This window comes from Spinacia oleracea, chromosome 5 (genome assembly GCF_020520425.1).
Source record: "Spinacia oleracea cultivar Varoflay chromosome 5, BTI_SOV_V1, whole genome shotgun sequence".
Taxonomy (NCBI): Eukaryota; Viridiplantae; Streptophyta; class Magnoliopsida; order Caryophyllales; family Amaranthaceae; genus Spinacia; species Spinacia oleracea.
The window spans coordinates 45,187,098-45,208,362 of record NC_079491.1 but is presented as its reverse complement, the minus strand read 5'-3'; the positions used below and the strand labels follow the sequence as shown (position 1 = coordinate 45,208,362).

Below are 21,265 nucleotides of genomic sequence, written 5' to 3'. Positions count from 1 at the left end.
TGCGACGCAAATTTGAGTCATTTGCGTCGCAGTTTTACTAAACAGCGACGCAAATGACTTTTTTTTTGACATCCTGAAAAGTCATTTGTGTCGCTGTTTTACTAAACTGCGACGCAAATGACTATCCAGGATGTCAAAAAAAAAGTCATTTGTGTCGCTGTTTAGTAAAACTGCGACGCAAATGACTTTTTGGATATTTAAAAAAAAAAATACCTGCTGATTTTATTTAATCTAACAGATTAAATAAAATAAGCAGCTTTTAATACTACAAAAACACAAAATGCAAATATAGTGACATTCAATTTAAACAAAATTCCAGAATGTTAAAAGTTACAAAAATTATCAAAAGAACAAAAATATGGTATCGAAGCCGGAAAGATATACCGGAGCATCAACATCTAGACCTTACGGTTACAATATTCTATAGGGGAAATCCATGCAAGGACCCATCCCAAAAAAAGTGTTACTGGATGCCAAGTCTTCATGGACTTCCTTATATGGTAGCACAAACTTATTCACAAACCGAGACTCGTTATCAGAAAAAATCATAGAACATTAAGATTATACTAGAGTGGTAGTATTATCGAGTGTAAATAGAGTGTGAAGCAGCAAAACCTATGCCTGAGGCATGTTTGAACTGTTTGTTCATCGAGTAATTCTTCTGCAAGGGTCTCAAGAATGCATTGCTAGGAGAAAAGAAAATTAAAAGAATATAAGAAATCTAAAAATAGCCTTTTTGCTCCAGGATAACACCCACACAAGCACAGAAAACAGCAATAACTCGACCTGTATTTCATAAAATACTTCAGAAATAGCCTTTTTGCTTCAAACAAGAGTGCTGCAACGCCTAGAACACGAAAATATATGCCTGAAACATATTAAGACCAAGTTAAACGGAAAAAAAAAGAAAAGTATTCCTCAGACATAACATAGTACTGTCAATCTGTAAAATTCAGAAAATGAAGCTTTAGGAAAAAAGAAGGTTCTGAAGGAAATGGAAGGAAGGGAGAAAAAGGCCACACCAAGTTCACATCTATCTACAACAACCAACAAACAGTAACCAAAAAGGAAAATTCCAGACAAGTTATTAAGTCCCAGAACTGTATATCTCAAAGGTTTTAGTATCAAACCTCTTTTTCCACCCTTTAGTGGAAAGTCAAGCCATGTAGTGTATAAAGGGAATGCTGAGATGATGATATCATGGTGAACATACAAGTTTGGGCCATCTTCTATTTCCTCTAAGATATAAACCTGAATGTCAAAAAGCTTATCAATCAGTAAAATACTAACCAATACCTGCACGCACCGATAAGCTCTCCCCGAACAGAAAGGGGAAATGACATCAATGATAAAAGGATAAGATTGCATATACCCATAAAAGAGGGAGACAAATCTGGGATATAAAATTTCAATGTTCAACTAGTAAAGCAGAACTTATCAGGCAATAAAAGTTTCAATGTTCAACTAGTAAAGCAGAACCCATAAAAGTTTCAAATCTGGGATATAAAAGTTTTAATGTTTCAATGTTCAACTATTAAATATAGAAGGATGCCATATTATCAGGCAATCAACAAATCAAATTACATTCATCATTCTCGAATAGAAAATGAAGATGAACAGAGAGGAAATTTAAAACATAAAAGAAATGGACAAGATACCCTGTGAAAAAGCACAATATGTGGAGTCCCAAACTGGCAATAAATTAGATTAAGGAATATTGACCCCAATTCCCCACACTATACCTTGAACAAAGAATTGAAATAATAATTTTTTTATAAACAAGTATGGTAGATGATGCATTTTGAACCTTGAACAAGAAAAGTAACATCAGAGAATGTCGCACTATTTACATATTGTTCGCCTAAATAAACCTGCAAAATCAAATGTGACAGAAACATTTACACAGAAAATATAGGAAACATTAACTAACCCTAAATTGAATATGAATTGGCAAGCAAAAACTACGAAAAACATAAAAAGTAAAAGCAGCTACCAGAAAATGACTTTCTCATCAATAATAACTGATGTATTTAGCAAGAACAGAGACCATTTCAGACCTATAATCTGATGAATTAGTGATACAAGGGAAATAATACTTCAATTAAAATGATGTAAAGAAATAAAATGACAAGAGAGATTAGAGAAATACCAACGAATTTGCTTAGGAGGCTGCAAAATTTCATTGTTGCACTACTACAAAAATGGGCAAAGAGACCCGTCATCTTTGAACCAAACAATGAATGACTTGCTTTGTTTTTCAGCTAAGGATTTCGGATTCGCCCTTGGATTGTACTTCCTCAAGTGTCTCATGTGTCTTTCGACATATGGTGCAACTTCATCCTCATTATGCAGAATATATGAATGTGCCTTGTGCCAGTTTTCATAAGACATATCAAGTTGTTTACGACCTAGGGTCCCATGACCATCCATTCTTCCACTATGCCGAGATACAGGAAGTCCTATCTTCATTGCATTTACCATAAATTCACTAACATATGCGACTACTTCTTCGTAGAAAAGTTTTTCGGCAATACAACCCTCAGGCCGATAAGCATTTGTAACATATCCCTGGTACGTTCTCATTTGCCTTTCAAAAGCCCATTGAACTCTCAAATATACAGGACCACAATATCTTATCTCTCTTACTAGGTGAACCGTCAAATGAACCATGATATCGAAAAACGATGGAGGAAAGTACATCTCTAATTGGCATAAAATTATAATAATATCTTCCTCCAAAGCTTTCAAATCTTTAGGATCAATGACTTTACTATAAATTGCATTAAAAAACAAACAAAGTCTGATAATGGCATGTCGAACATTTTTAGGCAAAATTGAACGAATAGCCACGGGTAATAATTGTTGCATTAGGACATGACAATCATGAGACTTAAGGCCCACAAGCTTCAAGGTATCCATGTTTACAAGGCTACGAATGTTAGAAGAATACCCCTGTGGCACTTTAACTCCTGCCAAGCTCTCACATAACTCGATTTTCTCTTTCCTAGACAGTGTATACGCAGCAGGAGGCAAGTATTTTCGACCACTCTCCTTCTCAACAACATGGAGTTCCTGTCTGATCCCAAGTGTCTCTAAGTCAGCTCTAGATTTCGGGCCATCTTTAGTCTTCCCAGGGATGTTCAATAATGTACCAATTAGACTATCACACACATTCTTCTCAATATGCATCACATCAAGAGAATGTCTCACGAAAAGAAATCTCCAATATGGCAAGCTCCACAATTTTGAACACTTCTTAAACCCTTGCTTAGAAAGAAAATTTTGATGTTTCTTCCCAAATGTGATCTGGATATCTTTTATCTTCTCAAACACCTCTACACCAGACATGATCTTTGGACGCTCTCCAAATTCTTGTTTCCCATTGAAGGCCTTTTTCATGTAACGATAGTGATGATCACATGGCAGAAATACACGATGACTATCAAACACATGCTTCCCTGATCCGTTCAACCAATGTCCCGGAAATTGCTCCATACATAAGGGGCATGCTGCCTTCCCTTTCACTGTATACCCAGACAAATTACCATATGCCGGAAAATCTTGAATAGTGCAGAACAACATTGCTTTCAAATTAAATTTCTCATTTCGATATGCATCAAACACTTCTACACCTGTTTCCCAAAGCATCTTCAAATCGTCGATCAGAGGAGCCAAATACACGTCGATGTCATTACCAGGCTGTCTTGGACCAGAAATTAGCAATGATAACATCATATACCTTCTTTTCATGCAAAGTGTGGGAGATAAGTTGTAGGTAATCAAAACAACAGGCCAAGTACTATAAGTGCTACTCAAGGAGCCAAATGGATTGAACCCATCAGTAGACAAAGCAAGGCGTAGATTACGCTTTTCTTTGGCAAACTCGGGGAATTTCCCATCAATAAACCTCCATTGTGGTGAGTCAGCGGGGTGCCTAAGAAATCCATCATCTTCTCGACTATCAAAATGCCATGTCAACTTCTCGGCATCTCTCGCATTAGAAAATAGCCTTTTAAACCTCGGTATTATTGGAAAATACCATAATACCTTAGCAGGGACTCGTCCTTCCTCTTTCTTGTACCTCGAGGCATTACAAACTGAGCAACTCTCTAATGACTCATTTTGATTTCTATACAACATGCAATCGTTAGGGCAAGCATGAATTTTCTCATAAGGTAAACCCATAAGGCTTAATGTCTTTTTTGCCTCATATGTACGACTTGGAAGGACATTATCATCTGGAAGCATATCTTTGAACACTTCCAGTATCAAATTAAAGTCTATATCAGTCAAACCCTGGCTCGCCTTCACGTTATACAACCTTATTATTGCAGACAACCTTGTATACTTAGTGCAGCCTTCATAGAGAGGCTTTTCGGAGTCATTTAGCAAGCTCTCAAATGTGAAAGGGTCTTCATCAAAAGCTTCCTCAACTTGATGAAGCATTTCCTCTAACCTATCTCCCTCATTCGTATTATGACCTTCACAAACATTAGCCTCAGAGTTACCGACCGTTGTTTCGTCCCTGCATTCGCCGTGCCAAATCCAACATGTATATGTTTTATCAAATTCCCATTTAGATAAATGATTAAGAATTTCTCCGGGTCTCTTATGCAAGAAATTATGGCACATGATACAAGGACAACGTAGCTTGGAGCGGCCTCCACCATTCTTAACAGCAAACTTAATGAATTCCCTTACACCTGCTTGATATTCTGGGTCACTCGGAATTTTTGTTGAAATCCAACTTCGATCCATTTCTATTTTCTATACACCAACCATTGGAAATGAAAACATATTGTAAAGTATAGTCACGCATGTTAGACTTTCACTAATATACACTTATTGTACCGTACTAGGTCAACATAAATTTTAAAAGTAATTTGGCACATAAATTAACACAAACAACTAATAAGAAACAATCTGTAAAACTAGCTATTAAAAAAATAATCTAGAAACTTGAATATAATTTTTTTAGCAGACTAGACTAGACAACTTACAGTAAGGTACCCAGGGAAGCCAACAGAAGGAATATGAGAGTGAATTTCCAAGCACATACAGTTTCGAATGACAAAAATGGAGAAAAAGAAAGATGTTACCCCATTCAACACTCTGCCAGGTGTACAGGGTAATGTGTACTCCTACTTGCACATCTATCCCTATCCATACAAAAATGTTTTAATCTGTGATTTTCTTTAATTCCTCAAAGATGGTTAAATTATTTCATCATTAGTAGAAAAAGATACAGCAGCACTCTAAACCAACCAGATAGAAGAAAGCAACCAAAACCTAAAGATATCATGCTCTACGTTCCAAGATTATTGGACTCGACGTTCGTCTTAGACTATTGGACTGTGTTCCCTGGTTCGATACTTGATACTCAGAAATAAGAAAACTTGACACTTAAATAGAAACATGAACACCAAAGATAGAAGGTCAGAAGGTGTGCCTTGACACTTAAACTACAAAATAAGAAAACCTAAATAAAAATTGAGTCTGTAGACTCTGTACTGGGCGCACACCATGAATACCAAAGATCAATTCAGTGTGTCACTCATGCCAAGAAACTCTACAAAAACAATATTCAACCAACCATGGCGAAACACTTTCAACATGAACTGGAAAACCAATAAAATTTCAGAAATTCAGGGCAAAAACAGAACGATGAAATTGAAACTGAAAATTTCAGGAAACAGAACCTAACTTGTAGAAGAAATTATAAATTGAATTCAAAATTCACACACGTAATTCAGAAATTCGAAAAAAAAAAATTAAAGAGAGATGAGAACAAAAACCTGAATTCGTAGATTGCTAGAGATTGTGTTGAGGTCGCCGGTGGTGGTTGAAGTCGCCAACCGTCACGTATTTCTCCGGTTGTATATAGATTCGCCGGTGGTGGTGATTTCGGTTTGTGTGTTTCGTTGCCCTACTTGTTCGTATGTCCAGGGAAGAAGAAGAGGCAAATAACTAGGGTGAAAGTTGGGCGAAAGTTTGGCGAAAGTTTGGCGAAAAGTTTGGCGCCATGAAGAAAGTAGAGACCTGTTGTTTTAAATGACAGGTCTTTTGCAATTTTAAATTTTTTTTTAAACATTATTTTACGGGAGTGGTGGGTCTTTGAAATGTAGAGAGCCGTTAACTACTGTACTAGGTCTCTTGTTTCTTTTATTATATTAATTAAATAATTTTATTTATGCACTAGAGACCCGTTAAATAAGATAACGGGTCTCTTATTTTTTCCCTCTCATTTTAAATGGGCTATTTGGCGCAATAAGAGAGCCGTTATCTATAATAATGGATCTCTTATATTGAAGAGACCCGTTATGTCGAACATGAGGTCTTTTCTAAGGGGTCTCTTTGCCCATTTTTGTAGTAGTGTTGCCAGATCTTAAGTGCCAAAAAAATTTCTTCTTCATCAAAGTTTTTTCTTTGCAAGCCTTTGCCGTGCTTTTGCTGCATCATCCTTATCAATGTTTATCAATGTTCTTAGATTCAGGTTTTTTTTTGATTTTTCCACGAATCGTCGAACTTTAGCCTGGCACGGACAAAAATTAAAGTGAAATTAACAAATTTGATGGGAAAAATTAAGAAATACCTTCAGAAATCAGAAAATTGAACAAGTGAAAGGAAGAACGAGAAGATGAGATAGAATCAGCTCCCCAAATTGTGTTATTATTCGCCGTGCCGCTGGAACCTAGGGTTTTGCCTCTGAATAAAATTCGCATAACTTGAGTTTTCAAAGAAAATGGAGAGATTGGGATGGTATGGGGAGAGGAGGCTTTGAAGGGAAAGCTCGATACTGATTTTTTAACGAGCGACAGAGGTTTAGGAGCTTCAACAATGAAGATATGGGAAAGAAGAATATGCAAGAGAAAGGGAGGCGGAAAGGGGTTTAGCCCGTTTAGGTTCTGACTGCGTCGACCCAAAAGAAAAGGAAAAAGAAAAAGAAAAAGGTATTACTGCGTCGCGCGTCTGTATATCTGTGACTCAAATAACACGTCATTGCGTCGCATAATAGGCAATCTGTGACGCAAATGACTGAATTGACCTACACTGAGTACATTTGCGTCACATGTTAATTAAATAGCGAGGCAAATGATAATTTTTACCCAAATTAGCTACTTTTGCGTCAGTCATTACAATGTGCGACGCAAATATACCGATGCAAATAAGTATTTTTGTACTAGTGGTAAAATTACATATAACATGATAAATGAAAGTGAAAGACCTAATTTTCTGGCAGTATATAAACTATCATGTTTCTATTACTCGGTCATGCATGTACCTATGGACACCTGTCCACCCATGGATTACGAGCCCAGGCTCCCATGGTTTATGAGCCCAGGCTCGGGCCCAGGCCCAATGTTACCAGTTCGATTATGAGCCCAGGCTCTTATGGGCCCAAGACCTCGTGGAGAAATCCTTCACTAGTTCATACTTGCCGACAACTAGCATGTTATTTAAAAATGTTATGAATGAATTAAATATGATGTTTTCATTAAATGTTTTACATTATTCTATTCTCCATGTTTTATTAAATAAAATGAATTGAAATGAATTTACGTTGCTAGAATAGTTCGTTACTGAGTCTTCGGCTCACCATTTTGTTTTCTGTTTTAGGTACTGCTGGGAACGATGGAAACGAGTAGTGGTCAGGAATTTCACTTTAATAATATTCACCTAGTTTATGCTTAATTTTTTAATAGTTTAATTAAAGACTTTTAGTAAGTTATGTACTTTTATTTTGGGAATATTAAGGATTATTATGTTAATTTGGAGGATTTAATAGTTTATGTTATGATGTTGCCTTGTAATTCCCAAGAGGGAGTTACGGCGGTAATGTCCCGACCGAATTAGGTAAATTCCGCTGCTTAATTACGTGAATTAGAGGTCGGGGCGTTACAGTTTGGTATTAGAGCGGTGTTTCTGTTACCATAAGTGCTAAACCTCACGGGTTTTGCACGTAATAGAATTCATTAGTCTTTAAGCAAAGAATTTTAAGGAATAAGTTAAAAAGAATATGTTAAAATCATGTTAAGTTAAAATGAAATGAGTGTGAGTGTAGGAACGAGCTAAAAAGGGATTATTTTCCTGTGGTTTATGTTTTCCTGATTGAATATGTTATGCGAAATATCGATTATCGAGGTTACTAACGATGCCACGAACAAAGCTCACAACAAGCGCAACATTCACGACGACGTCATCCACAATGATGTTCTCCCTGATGATTCCTATGACGACCAATTTATAGAAGACCACAAGGAGATGATGGAACGATTTGGAACTGTAAGCACGATGTTAGCTGAATTTGTCAAAGATTCTCGGAAAACCAAAGACACTAATGCGAACGAAAATGCGTCACTATTCGAGAAAATTTTCACCCTCGAACCCGCCAAACTATGACGGCAAGCCCGATTCGATGGAATTTGAAGACTAGATCAATCATATGGATTAACTATTCGAGACTTATACGCTCTGAGTAATGGAAAATGAATGTCGTGCAGGATCGAACACGTGTTATCGATGTGGAGGGAAAGTGTTAGGTTATGAATAATACAAACAATATAATTCATGCAGAAAAACCATAAAGCTAGCCAGGAATCCAAATTAATTGCCACATAGTCAATTAGCATAATTTAGGTTACACATAATGTAATGCGTGCCTTCCCTAGCTGCTCCCGAACCGAACAAGAACAAGTCTTTAGAGCTCCAAGTGTCGCCCCTCCGTAGAAAGTCCACAACACGTTCGGATCCGCCTTAGGTTCAACCAATTAGGATATTCACTAAGGTTTTATGCACTCGGGTTAGGCTATAACTATGTTCTCCCTTGAACACAATCTAAGTAAAGAATATGATATGGGTTATTAAATTATGAGGGCTAGCCTCATATTTATAGAGTAGGAAATAAGGAATTAGTATTCCACTAGGATTCAATTAACTAATCCTATTAGGACTTTAGTTAATTAGTAGCATTAGAATTCTAGGATTAATTAAACACTAATTGTTTCAAATCTATCCAAAATATATAATTTTAGTAGAAGTAGGAAAACTGATTTGTTAAGGCCCAAGTTACTTGGCACTGAAGAAATCGCACAAGCCTTGGTGCACAAGGACTCGCCACCAACGCAGCCTTGCAGGCCCACGCTGGCGCGCTCCTTGGCTTGGCCCAAGCGAGGCTCGTTGCTGGCTGTGGCCCATTCCTTGCTGCTGCTTGGTCGTGGCCCATCGCATAACACGCCAACACCATTGATGGGCGCTAGGCCTAGCGTTGGCGCTAGGCCTTGTGCCTCGCGATGTGCATGCGGCTTTTGCTTGTCGAGTGATGAGCCGCCTCGCTTGCCGGCTTGTCGCTGGTCGAGCTTCCGATTCGTTTTCCGATTTCGGAATTTATTTCCGTTTCGACCAACATTTATGTTTCCGTTAATATTTCCGATTCTGGTAATAATTTCCTATTCCGACAATATTTCCGATTCCGGTAATATTTCCGTTTCCGGCAATATTTCCGATTCCGGCAATATTTCTATTTCCGTTAATATTTTCCGATACGAACCATGTTTCTGTTTCCGGCAACATCTTCGACTTGGATAATATTTATTTTTCCGTCATGAACCATATTTCCGTTTCCGGCAATATCTTCATTTCCGGAATATTCTTTACTTTGCCTTTTAACGATTTCAGCTCCCACTGTAACTGAGATCCTTCATTTTCGAATGATTATAAATAGAGTCCTTTAATGACTAATATATTCACTTAAATACTTGATCCGTTCACGTGCTATTTGTGTGACCCTACGAGTTCAGTCAAGAGTAAGTTGTAGATTAATGTTATTAATTCCACTTGAACTGAAGCGGCCTCTAGCTAGGCATTCAGTTCACTTGATCTCACTGAATTATTAACTTGTTTAATTAATACTGAACCACATTTATTAGACTTAGCATTAAATGCATAAATGAAAACTTGGACCAAGGGCATTATTTCCTTCAGTCTCCCACTTGTCCTTAGGGACAAATGTGCGTTTCCTAATTCCTTTGTCGCTCTATGCATGCTCATGAACATAAGGTAAGATTAGTCATCCTTATTATGTCCAGAGGTATTTCTCGGTGTCAGAGTTCAACTAATCAAATAAATAGATAATCATAGCCTATGATTCATCTGAGCACGACCACGCATTTTACAGTTTCTAGCTCTCCGAGTGGCCTTGTACAAATTTCGGCATCTCATCCCGATTTATGGGAGGACAATCCCGATCTTGTGATCTTGAGATTAGACTTTGTTTGATAGGTGATTACTTGAGCGTTGCCGTTATAGTCTCCTTTTACGGTGCGACGCTTGACAACGTCAAAGCAACCAGTTCTCAAACAAGTAATCTCAAATCACTGAAGTATTGAGGATTAGTGTCTAATAATGTAATGAAATTTACTTATGACAGATTTTTCATCTCTTACAGTAAAGTTTCATAGGTATGTGTAGACACCTACTTTTGTCCCCATTCCCGAAAGGGAAGGTTCGATGATGAAAGCATAAATCTCCACTTGACAACGCATCTCCTATAAAATAACGAATCTCGATCACCCCTTTTCATTTCACCCGAAACCCGCTATTTATAGAAACCTGCTATTTTTGGAAACCTGCTTAAAATACTAACTGCTGTAATGGGTAGTTGTTAAAAGTGGCAAGTCATAAAAGATAGAAACCTGTCAGAATTAGGTGTTGCACTCCAACATAAATCCTAAATGAGATAGAGATTACGAGAGAAACCTATTCCTAATATGATTCGAAAATAAGAGTCACGTATTAATTAAAATCCTAACGAGCCTAGAGTTCGTAACGGGCCCAGACGCATTCCGTCACAAGGTTAATACGCACTAAAAGACTCGATTAAGTCTCAAACACTCCGGATTCTAAGAATCCGAATCTGACTAAGAAAACAGCCCAGATCCTATTTTCAACGCCTGGCTCTGGGCGCCGAAATCTTCGGCGCCCAGGGCTGGGCGCTGAAAATACCTGGGACGTGTTCTTTCCTAATTCCTCGTGGATTAGAGTTCTACAATTCTATCTTTCCACAAACTCTTTTCTATAAATAGGACCCTAAGTTCGACGTGAAAAAAGGACAACCCACAATTATTATTCTGAGTATTGACTCTAAACCCTTAAGCCTAAGCCTCACGCTGCAAAACTGATCACGCGTTATGTCGCAATCGATCCATAAATCGAACAGAACGTATCATGTCCCATAACTTGAGATTCGTTAAATAAAAGGAGAAATAGCAAAGTCAAAGTGGTTAGTTTTCTGAGAACCGTGACGCACCTCTCAAGGGTGCGTCGTAATGTGTCCCTTTTCTATGATTTAATTGCTTTCCTCGCCCTTTTATGAACTGTTAAACTAATTAAAACTGATTGTTCGATCACGCCTAATAAAGATAATATGTTGGGAAATTGGATTATCATGCTAGGTCCCTTAAAACAATTAAAATCAGATAACCGCGATCGATCTAGTATTATATGTTGCATATTATTAAAATCAACTCAGATTAGTTTAATAGTTAACGCATGTCCCTTCAATTATTTATGCTGAGCTAGTAAGGATATCCTGCCTCTGGAGTTATCGAAGAGTGAGTACTCCTCTCGGTAGTTACAGTCCCCCGAACCCTCAATCTCTACCTTGCGGGTGTATGTTGAGAGATCCCCACACCATGGATCACAAGGGAACCTACGGCCGTCGTGGTCAAACATAATTGCACTCCCTTTATGTCACGATAACCGGGTTTTGTCAGTTTTTCTCATTGTCGTTAAAAACTGAATGGCGACTCCTATATTACTAGTCAATTGGGTGTAAACTCACAGGAAATCCAATTACACTTGATTTGACAAAAAGAAACGTCACACCCACGAGGGACAAGGTCACGCATTAGTCTCCTGCTTTTTCGACCCCCTCACAGTGGCGACTCCACTGGGGAAAGTGAAGGAAATACTCGTGCTCGTAGGTAATCAAAATAGCCGAAGGGTGAAACCATCCTACCCCGCGTTTATTTCCCCATCAAGTTGGGACGACCTGAAAATCAGCATATTAATGTGAACAGACAGAACCGCATAACGAATCTTGGCTCCCTCAGGGAGTTAGGACTAAGGATACCCATCGCCAACCGGGGGGTGCATACGCTTCGAATGTTGTCCACTCGGCACTTTCGCTAGTAGTACACCCGTCCCAAACCCAATCGCTCGCCCATTAGGTCCCTCTCATTGGTGCATGCCCCCTTGGCTTACATCGTGATTGGCCTCTTGGGTGAAATTCGTCTGTTGAAGACACTACCTCGACCTGGGCATGTGTTGGATCCGCGATAGAAGCGGTACCAAGCCAGGCGCAAATACTACCCATAGAAGCCTATCATAAACTACATGACATGTTATTATTGCCTCATGATGTAATGTTAGTTATGTGTAGCGAAATATGTGATTGTGTGTGACAAACAATGTTAGAAAACCAACGACCTTAAAAATTGCCCAAACATTCATAAACCAATTGTACAACGAGTTATACCGAAATACGTGTTCTGCAAACCCGAACGATCGCCACAAAAATAAGCGACGCTCGGGATGGCCTGTAACGAATCCCACAAACGCTGCACAACGCGTAAAGGACGTTATAAGGCAAGCACGCAAAATTAAAGTCGCAAAAACAAAAGTAGACGTAAACAGAAAACGAGAACCAGCCAGGGACGCATTTTAAGCGCCCCTGGCTGGGCGCCAAATATTCTCACGCCCACCGCTGGGCGCTGAAGTTGCTGCCTGGCCTTTTGGTCAGGCACAACAGCCTCGGCGCCCGCGCATAAAAAAAAATACGTAGCAGTAAAAGAAAATTCGTGAAAATTGCTACGAGGGCGTATGAAAAAGCACTCGATTCCAAAAGCGACTTATATAAAAAAAAAGAGAAAAAAATAACTCTTTTTGTCGTTGTTAGGCCTCCTACGACGACAATGCTCGGCATCAAAACCGTACATGCTAATAACTATGAATGTCACATGGGTAAAGTATTCAGAAAAATAATGTTCAAATAGAGTCTTCAAAAATAATGTTCGAATAAAAGAATAAACCCGAGTCTAGACTAGGCTATGCCAAAGTACAATCTAAATCCTAAGTCTTAGTTGTCTTATCCATAGAATCGGTCCTAGTGCTTGGTGTCGTTCTGCAAGTTAAAAGGTTAAACCATATTGAGTCTCCCTTCCTAACATTTAAATCAATAAGCACCCATATGTAATTGTCATCCCTTGCTAAGAATCTACGGCCTCAATACTCTCTCACACCAATAAAAATAATATATTATAGTATTTGCAAAATGGAAACAGTCACATTCTGAAAATCATTCCCCCATAGTCGCACAACCCCCAAAGTGAACCTAAGGTGTCAATACCATTGGAAAAAAATTAATGGCCTCAAGGCTTATGATCACATTGGGTCACGACTACCATAGTCCTCTCGAGCCACTCGCTCCTTTAAATACTCCTAAATACGGACTAAAAGATTTTCCATGAATGCAACATGACAAACCATGAAAATACCCAAATCGGCATGCCATAAGGCTACCATTGGGGTAAAGCAATACACACTAAGAGAGAAGCCGCACTAATGATTCTAGTCTTACAAAAATGAAAATTCGATCTCCCCAACTAACTACCTTGCCAACATTAAGCAAAATGGCGCATGACAAATGAACACCCAAGAGTTAAAATCTAAAGTGTCAACCAACAAAAGTTATGGTCCAATTAGCCTAAGTCTGAGAGTCGCTTGGTCAAGTATTATAGGCTTACGCCACGTCATTATTTTGAGTCTAGGCCACCTCCTTGTATTCATACACGGGTTATAATCAGAAAAATTAATGAAAGTTCGAGTCTAAATCACAACTTCCAATTAAATCCCAAAAACTGGAGTCTGAAAAGAAACAAAAAAAGTTATTTTCGATGCAATTCTTTCGTTAAATTTCAATAAGGTAAAAACAAGATTTCGAATCTACGCCATTTGCACATTTTAAGAAACAACTAAATACGCTTGAAAAGTAAGACAATTTAAAGGTCCACCCTAGGCCTACTAAAGCTAAAGGTCCACCCTAGGCTTACTAAGTTAAAGGTCCACTATAGGCCTACCAAACGAGGCTCACTCAGTCTCGCCTCGTGACTCAAAGACCACAACCATCTACCTTTTAGCCCAAATAAAAAAATTGAAGGATTTATGTTGGGGAGAAATCCCAAGCAAAAAGGAAAAAATAGAAAGAGAAAAGGGAGAGCGAAAAGAGCGAGCCATGAAATACTTAGCCCGTACCTCCCAAAGCGCGAAATTTACACGAGTAAAGCAAAGGAAAAGAATTGAGTCAACCAATCCAAATCATAAAATTCTACGATGTCTACCCTTTCCAATCCTTATGTTCTTAGACGCCTTCGCTCTGGGGCCCCTGTTCAGCTCATTTAACCCATCCATGTTCTCATTGCCATAACCCAAGAAACCATTACCTCGACTCTTGTTCTTGGACTTGTTATCAACTGCAAACCGTACGGCCATTGACACGTGTGTCATACCCATTATTTCCAAAGCCCAAACCTGCTCTTACACCACCATTAGCATAATGACCATATAACTTGTTTGGATACATCCTGTTGATATACCCTTGAGCCGTCCCCATGCTACTCATTGGCCTTGGTTGATGTAAGCTCATGACACTAGCACGAGGCTGCAAATCGTGAGTCCTAGCAGATGTAATCCTCATGCTTGACTAATACCTATACGAATTATCCTATCTCATTCAACCCATCTTTCAAGCTGTCTTGAGTCACGAATAAAAAAAGAAGACCAATGAAAAGTACAAAAATAATAAAAAAGCAAACTTTGCAAAGCGCCTTTAAAAGTTCGTCTAAAAAGAAAAAGAAGCATTTAGCGCACCAAAAAAGATCCGCCCGGAAATCATTTTCAGCGCCCACAGCTGGGCGCCGAAATCTTTAACGCCCCAGCCTGGGCGCTGAATCTCTCTGCTCGCCAAATTTTGTCCAGAAGTGCTCGTCATTTTATCCGCACATGCACGGAAAAATAACGAACACTTGGAGGGGTACAACACGTATTCAGGTATACGTACCAAAAAACACATGAAAAGATTTTTGTGCAAATACATGTACTTAAAAAATAAAACAAAATTTTGGCTTACGGCAAAGCGGTAGATTAAAATAATAATAAACTTCACTTATTTCACCCTATTTCAAACATTACGATTCCACTCGAACGTACTTGTTTAAAATCGGCATTCTAAGAAACCATTTTCTAGGCTAAGAACTACGCAAGACCTGATTCCAAATTAAATTTATTTAAGGCGGATACGTAGGCAATCCATGATTCGGTCCAACCAATTTGCAAAAATGTTAAAGCCTATAGAATATCAAGAATAAAAAATAGAGTCCTTTATTGAAATTTAATTACTTGCAATCCAAGTCGAAAGAAAAATTTAAGTCAAAGGAAGAATCCAAGTCATCAAGATGCCAAAATTAATGAGCACACGTCGAAAAATAATAAGGGCACGTACCCTTGCCAGAAGGAGCACTCACACTCCTAGGCACTTAGCCAAGACTCAAAAGATCGTTTTGCCTCGATTGAATGGGGGCTAGCGCAAGCGTCCATGACCTCTAAAGTACTCGATTTGACCCTCCCTAAAGCGGACTAACTCACTTAAAGACCTTCTTTCACCACTAGACATAGTCGTTCTCTTAAAGACCTTCTTTCACCACTAGACACAGTCATAATTGCCAATAAGTAGTAAAGGCAGTAAGCTTGCAATAAAAAGGATTGTTCTACGGCGTCGCCCCATCGTTCCTTCGAACTCAGGGCACCCGTTCATGGTAATTCAAATGCTTGCGAGTCTCCTTTGAAAAAAAAATCAGACATTGTCAATAGGACTTGGCACTTAACCAAGGCTCACCCTACTCAGACATATGACACGGGCATCTAAAATCGAAATCTAAAAGCATCATTAATGAGAAGACATAATAGCAATTGGGGGCTAAAAATTGAAATGAAAGAGCTAGGGAAAGAACTAAGTATACCTTGACCTTTTGTGCAGACATACACCAAGTAAATCTAAGTCAATTTGAAAACGGTTTATATTCCCGCAATTCTGGAAAAGATGGCCCTAAAAGCCTAAAGCACATGCCAAACGGGCACAAGTATATCTTGACGCCTGCACCCTGGCTCCCAGCAAATCCTTAGACAGCATTCCAAAAATCGTAACAGTATTTTGATTCACTCATGTAATCCTGTACGAACCCTTCCATAAGTCGACTTACTTAGGACACTTCGGATTGTACACAGTAGGACTCGGATTTTAAATAATTTTCAAATAATTTTCAAAGACTTCTTCCAATATAATAAAGTGTCGTTGGTTTAATCTATGTATGCGTTTATCTCGACGTTGCAAGTGAGTCAAAAGATTTCTAAATATGATTATGGGTAAAGAAAGGCACCTAGCTTTTGGTCAAGGCACACTACAACATGTGACCACCTTGACCATGGAAATGTCGCACAATACGACGTTTACAAGAGAAGTAGTAAATCACTACTCGAACGTACCTCGCACTAAACGAGTCTGGTTCAAACTATTCATGATACATGTCACCATGAATACATAAAAACGTATGCCAAGCATCATAGCACCAAGTCAATCCCGTAGCTACAATTGGGGGCTTGAGAAAAACACTCTAAAAATGCTCGAAATGACGATTTTATCGCAAATTCTTGACGCTAATGCTATACACACGTCATAGGGGCAAAATCCTAAGCTTTAATCGTGTAAAACGAACCTTAGAATGGCTACAACCCCTCCCAAATTCTAAGCACTACTTAGAGTATATAAAGTCACCCCACTAACAAGGGTAATTGAAAATCGCGAGTCACCAAAACTCCGATCAAACTATTGCACCTAATGCTCGCCCTATAAGCGCCCGTTACACAGTGTACCTCGTTCCAAAGCAAAAGCGAAAGAAAAATCAAGGATATATAAGAAAATAAAAAGAAAGAAACATCTATGAATCCTCGCATCGAACGAAGTAATAAACCGTGCACGCCCACACAGAAGGTGCTACGCTTGTTCGAGCACCTAAACGAGGCGTGGTGAAGTACTCCAATGCAAAAATAATAACGATATCCCAACACCTGGAGAAATGTTCTAATACATGTTGTTAGGCCACGCAAGCCTACGTCGCGCCATAAGTTCAACCGGCCCACGGTACAAGTCTAAAAAAAAGAGAGTAAGGCATATTGCACTAATGCGGGCACGACCAAAGAGCATGTGTAAAAGAGGCAAAGACTACTTATAGCCCAAATTCAAAATGCAAGCCACCCGACTTCTACATTAAGGATTAAAGGTAGCAAAATATTACCTACCACGAAAGGGATAGCTCGCACCTACACGAGCGGAACCCCAGGGCATCTTTCTCGAAAGAACCTACAAAAATCGTACGCCAAAAGGAAGCATCCCAACATGCATACTTGGGGGCTCCAAGCTACGAAACAACTATAGCAAAATAAAAAAAATCTCGAAGCAAATGTTTGAACAATCGAAAGGGCACGATGCTTGAGCCCACTTCATGAATGGGCCTGAACCCTATCAAGCTTCTAAGCAAACTATTCAAAATCAGTTATTGCTCCAAAAAAAAAATGATTCAAGCAAACTGATTAATGGACCGCACGCAACGGCCATTCTATGAACGCTCGTTCGCGCATACATATCATCGTTCTAAGAATCGAACATTCACGAACGCGTTCAAAAAGGAAAAAATATATACGAGCGACAAAGTCTTACGCCTCAAGGTATGTTCCTCGGGCCATATAGACTCGCCCAACTATTGCAATAACAGGTACGCCTAAAGAACGACAGTTCCTTTAAATAATCGCCCCAAAGCGACAAACACCGTAGTCCACCAATCGGCTACGGCTTTTCGAGAAGTCATCACGATCACTCAACTCATTGTGATCTCTAAAAATTCTACGTTCCAAAAATAAAGGAAAAACAAGAGAGAAGAGAATACGAACGAACAAGAGGCCAACTATGTCATCAAAAGACCAGCCCAAACAACACTTTCAACGCCCTACCTGGGCGTGAATTATTTCAACGCCCAGGCCTGGGCGCCGAAAATGAACCCAGGCTCAAAAAAGGCCCTAACTTCTATTGGGCCCTGCCGCATCCATTCGACTCGAAAATTGCCGATTTCCTTACTGAAAGTCGCACCTCACGACTTTGTCAAGAGTAGCACACCACTACGAAGATCGCTCGCACTTACGAGCACGATCCCAAACACAATCAAGGACATTACAAAATGCGTATCCCCAAAGAACCTCTTTGACAAGAACTGACCGCCAAGCACGAGTGCTTGGTGGCTCGAAAGAAAAAAAATATCTTAAAAGAAAGTATGCAAAGTTAAAACAATATTCTTAGACTACGCTGTACGAAGTCCCGTGTTTGGATAATCTCAAAAAACGGATTACGACCTCAAGACAAAGGTCGCCGTTGATACTTATACATAGTCCCCTAATCAAGGACCCAGGTAGTGGCAAAATTGAGCCGTAAAGACTAGCTCAAAACCATGAAAGATGATGACCACGAGACAATGGTCCGTCTAAACACGTTGTCAACCCACCTTCAGGTTGCAACTAAATCCGAGCATCCATCGAAAGAATTCGCTCCTGCAAGAATGAATAAAAAGAAATTCTCAAAAAAGAAGTCACGATGAAAAAATAGGAAACTTGCCCATCTCAGTTGGCAAGATCACGTCACGAACCACGCGAGTTCCAAAACGAAAAAACGAATTCAGGGACGTCCACCCTCAACGGACAAGGTTCGCCCACCCTCAGCGGGCGGGGTCTGCGTCACTAGCCGCGCAGATCCTCAGTTTTCGAAAAATAGAATCTTCAAAAAACAAAATGAAACAGGCTCGCCATCTTCAGCCGGCGGGGTCTACGGCACAAACCATGTAGGTCCTTATTTTCAAAAAAATAAACACAAAACAAATTTCAAAACAGATTCGTCCACTTCTATCGGACGGGGTGTCCACCCTTAGCGGATAGGTTCGCCATCTTCAGCCGGCGGGGTCTACGTCACAAACCGCGTAGGTCCTTATTTTCAAATTTAAAAAACAGATTCGTCCACTTCTATCGGACGGGGTGTCCACCCTTAGCGGACAGGCTCGCCATCTTTAGCCGGCGGGGTCTGCGTCACTAACCGCGCAGGTCCTTAGTCGCTGCAGCGATAACTTTTTCTGGTTTTCCGTTTTTCCAAAAAAGAACGATGTGAGTAGCTTTTTCTTTTTCCAAAATTTAAAAGAATGGTTTTCCGTTTTTTCCAAAAGGGAACGATGTGCTGGATTTTCCTTCGTTTTACGTCCCATAAAAACAAGGGGGTTTTCTCGTTTAGCTAACCCTGAAAATGAGAATCTTTAAAAACATTTTTACCTCGTGATTGGGCTTGGCCAGGCCCAATTACACTTTATAGCTTTGATTTCGAAAAACATCTGTAGCTACTCCCAATGACAAAGTGAGGGAGTTCCTACGCCTCTTTAGATACTTCCAATGACAAAGTGAGGGAGTATTCTATACTATCCGTTGACAAATCCCAATGACACGTGAGGGATATGTCGACACTTCAAGTGATGACCCTTAAGTCAAATGTTATCACTGGGGGGCTCGTGAGACCCTCGCAAAAGCAAGTCACCATGGCTTGTGCGACGCACTCCGTCTAATACTTTGACCATCGTCTTACTCCAAGACTCAGTCAAAGTGGGGGCTAACTGTAGACACCTACTTTTGTCCCCATTCCCGAAAGGGAAGGTTCGATGATGAAAGCATAAATCTCCACTTGACAACGCATCTCCTATAAAATAACGAATCTCGATCACCCCTTTTCATTTCACCCGAAACCTGCTATTTATAGAAACCTGCTATTTATGGAAACCTGCTTAAAATAGTAACTGTTGTAATGGGTAGTTGTTAAAAGTGGCAAGTAATAAAAGATAGAAACCTGTCAGAATTAGGTGTTGCACTCCAACATAAATCCTAAATGAGATAGAGATTACGAGAGAATCCTATTCCTAATATGATTCGAAAATAAGATTCACGTATTAATTAAAATCCTAACGAGCCTAGAGTTCTTAACGGGCCCAGACGCATTCCGTCACAAGGTTAATACGCACTAAAAGACTCGATTAAGTCTCAAACACTCCGGATTCTAGGAATCCGAATCTGACTAAGAAAACAGCCCAGATCCTATTTTCAACGCCTGGCTCTGGGCGCCGAAATCTTCGGGGCCCAGGCCTGGGCGCTGAAAATACCTGGGACGTGTTCTTTCCTAATTCCTCGTGGATTAGAGTTCTACAATCCTATATTTCCACGAACTCTTTTCTATAAATAGGGCCCTAAGTTCGACGTGAAAAAAAGACAACCCACAATTATTATTCTGAGTATTGACTCTAAACCCTTAAGCCTAAGCCTCACGCTGCAAAACTGATCACGCGTTCTGTCGCAATCGATCCTTAAATCGAACAGAACATATCCTGTCCCATAACTTGAGATTCGTTAAATAAAAGGAGAAATAGCAAAGTCAAAGTGGTTAGTTTTCTGAGAACCGTGACGCACCTCTCAAGGGTGCGTCGTAATGTGTCCCTTTTCTATGATTTAATTGCTTTCCTCGCCCTTTTATGAACTGTTAAACTAATTAAAACTGATTGTTCGATCACGCCTAATAAAGATAATATGTTGGGAAATTGGATTATCATGCTAGGTCCCTTAAAACAATTTAAATCAGATAACCGCGATCGATCTAGTATTATATGTTGCATATTATTAAAATCAACTCAGATTAGTTTAATAGTTAACGCATGTCCCTTCAATTATTTATGCTGAGCTAGTAAGGATATCCTGCCTCTAGAGTTATCGAAGAGCGAGTACTCCTCTCGGTAGTTACAGTCCCCCGAACCCTCAATCTCTACCTTGCGGGTGTATGTTGAGAGATCCCCACACCAGGGATCACAAGGGAACCTACGGCCGTCGTGGTCAAACATAATTGCACTCCCTTTATGTCACGATAACCGGGTTTTGTCAGTTTTTCTCATTGTCGTTAAAAACTGAATGGCGACTCCTATATTACTAGTCAATTGGGTGTAAACTCACAGGAAATCCAATTACACTTGATTTGACAAAAAGAAACGTCACACCCACGAGGGACAAGGTCACGCATTAGTCTCGTGCT

The 21,265-nt window shown here is 39.5% G+C and overlaps 1 protein-coding gene across 1 annotated transcript; it reads right to left on the bottom strand.

The window, feature by feature from the left end:
- Window positions 1-918: 918 nt before the first annotated feature.
- Window positions 919-4,758, bottom strand: LOC110798446 (uncharacterized). The gene is made up of 3 exons (XM_022003621.2): window positions 2,216-4,758; window positions 1,297-1,393; window positions 919-1,251 (listed from the first exon to the last, which is right to left on the bottom strand). The coding sequence occupies exons 1-3, from the start codon at window positions 4,756-4,758 to the stop codon at window positions 919-921; spliced, it is 2,973 nt and encodes a 990-aa protein (XP_021859313.2).
- Between the last annotated feature and the right edge of the window lie 16,507 nt (window positions 4,759-21,265).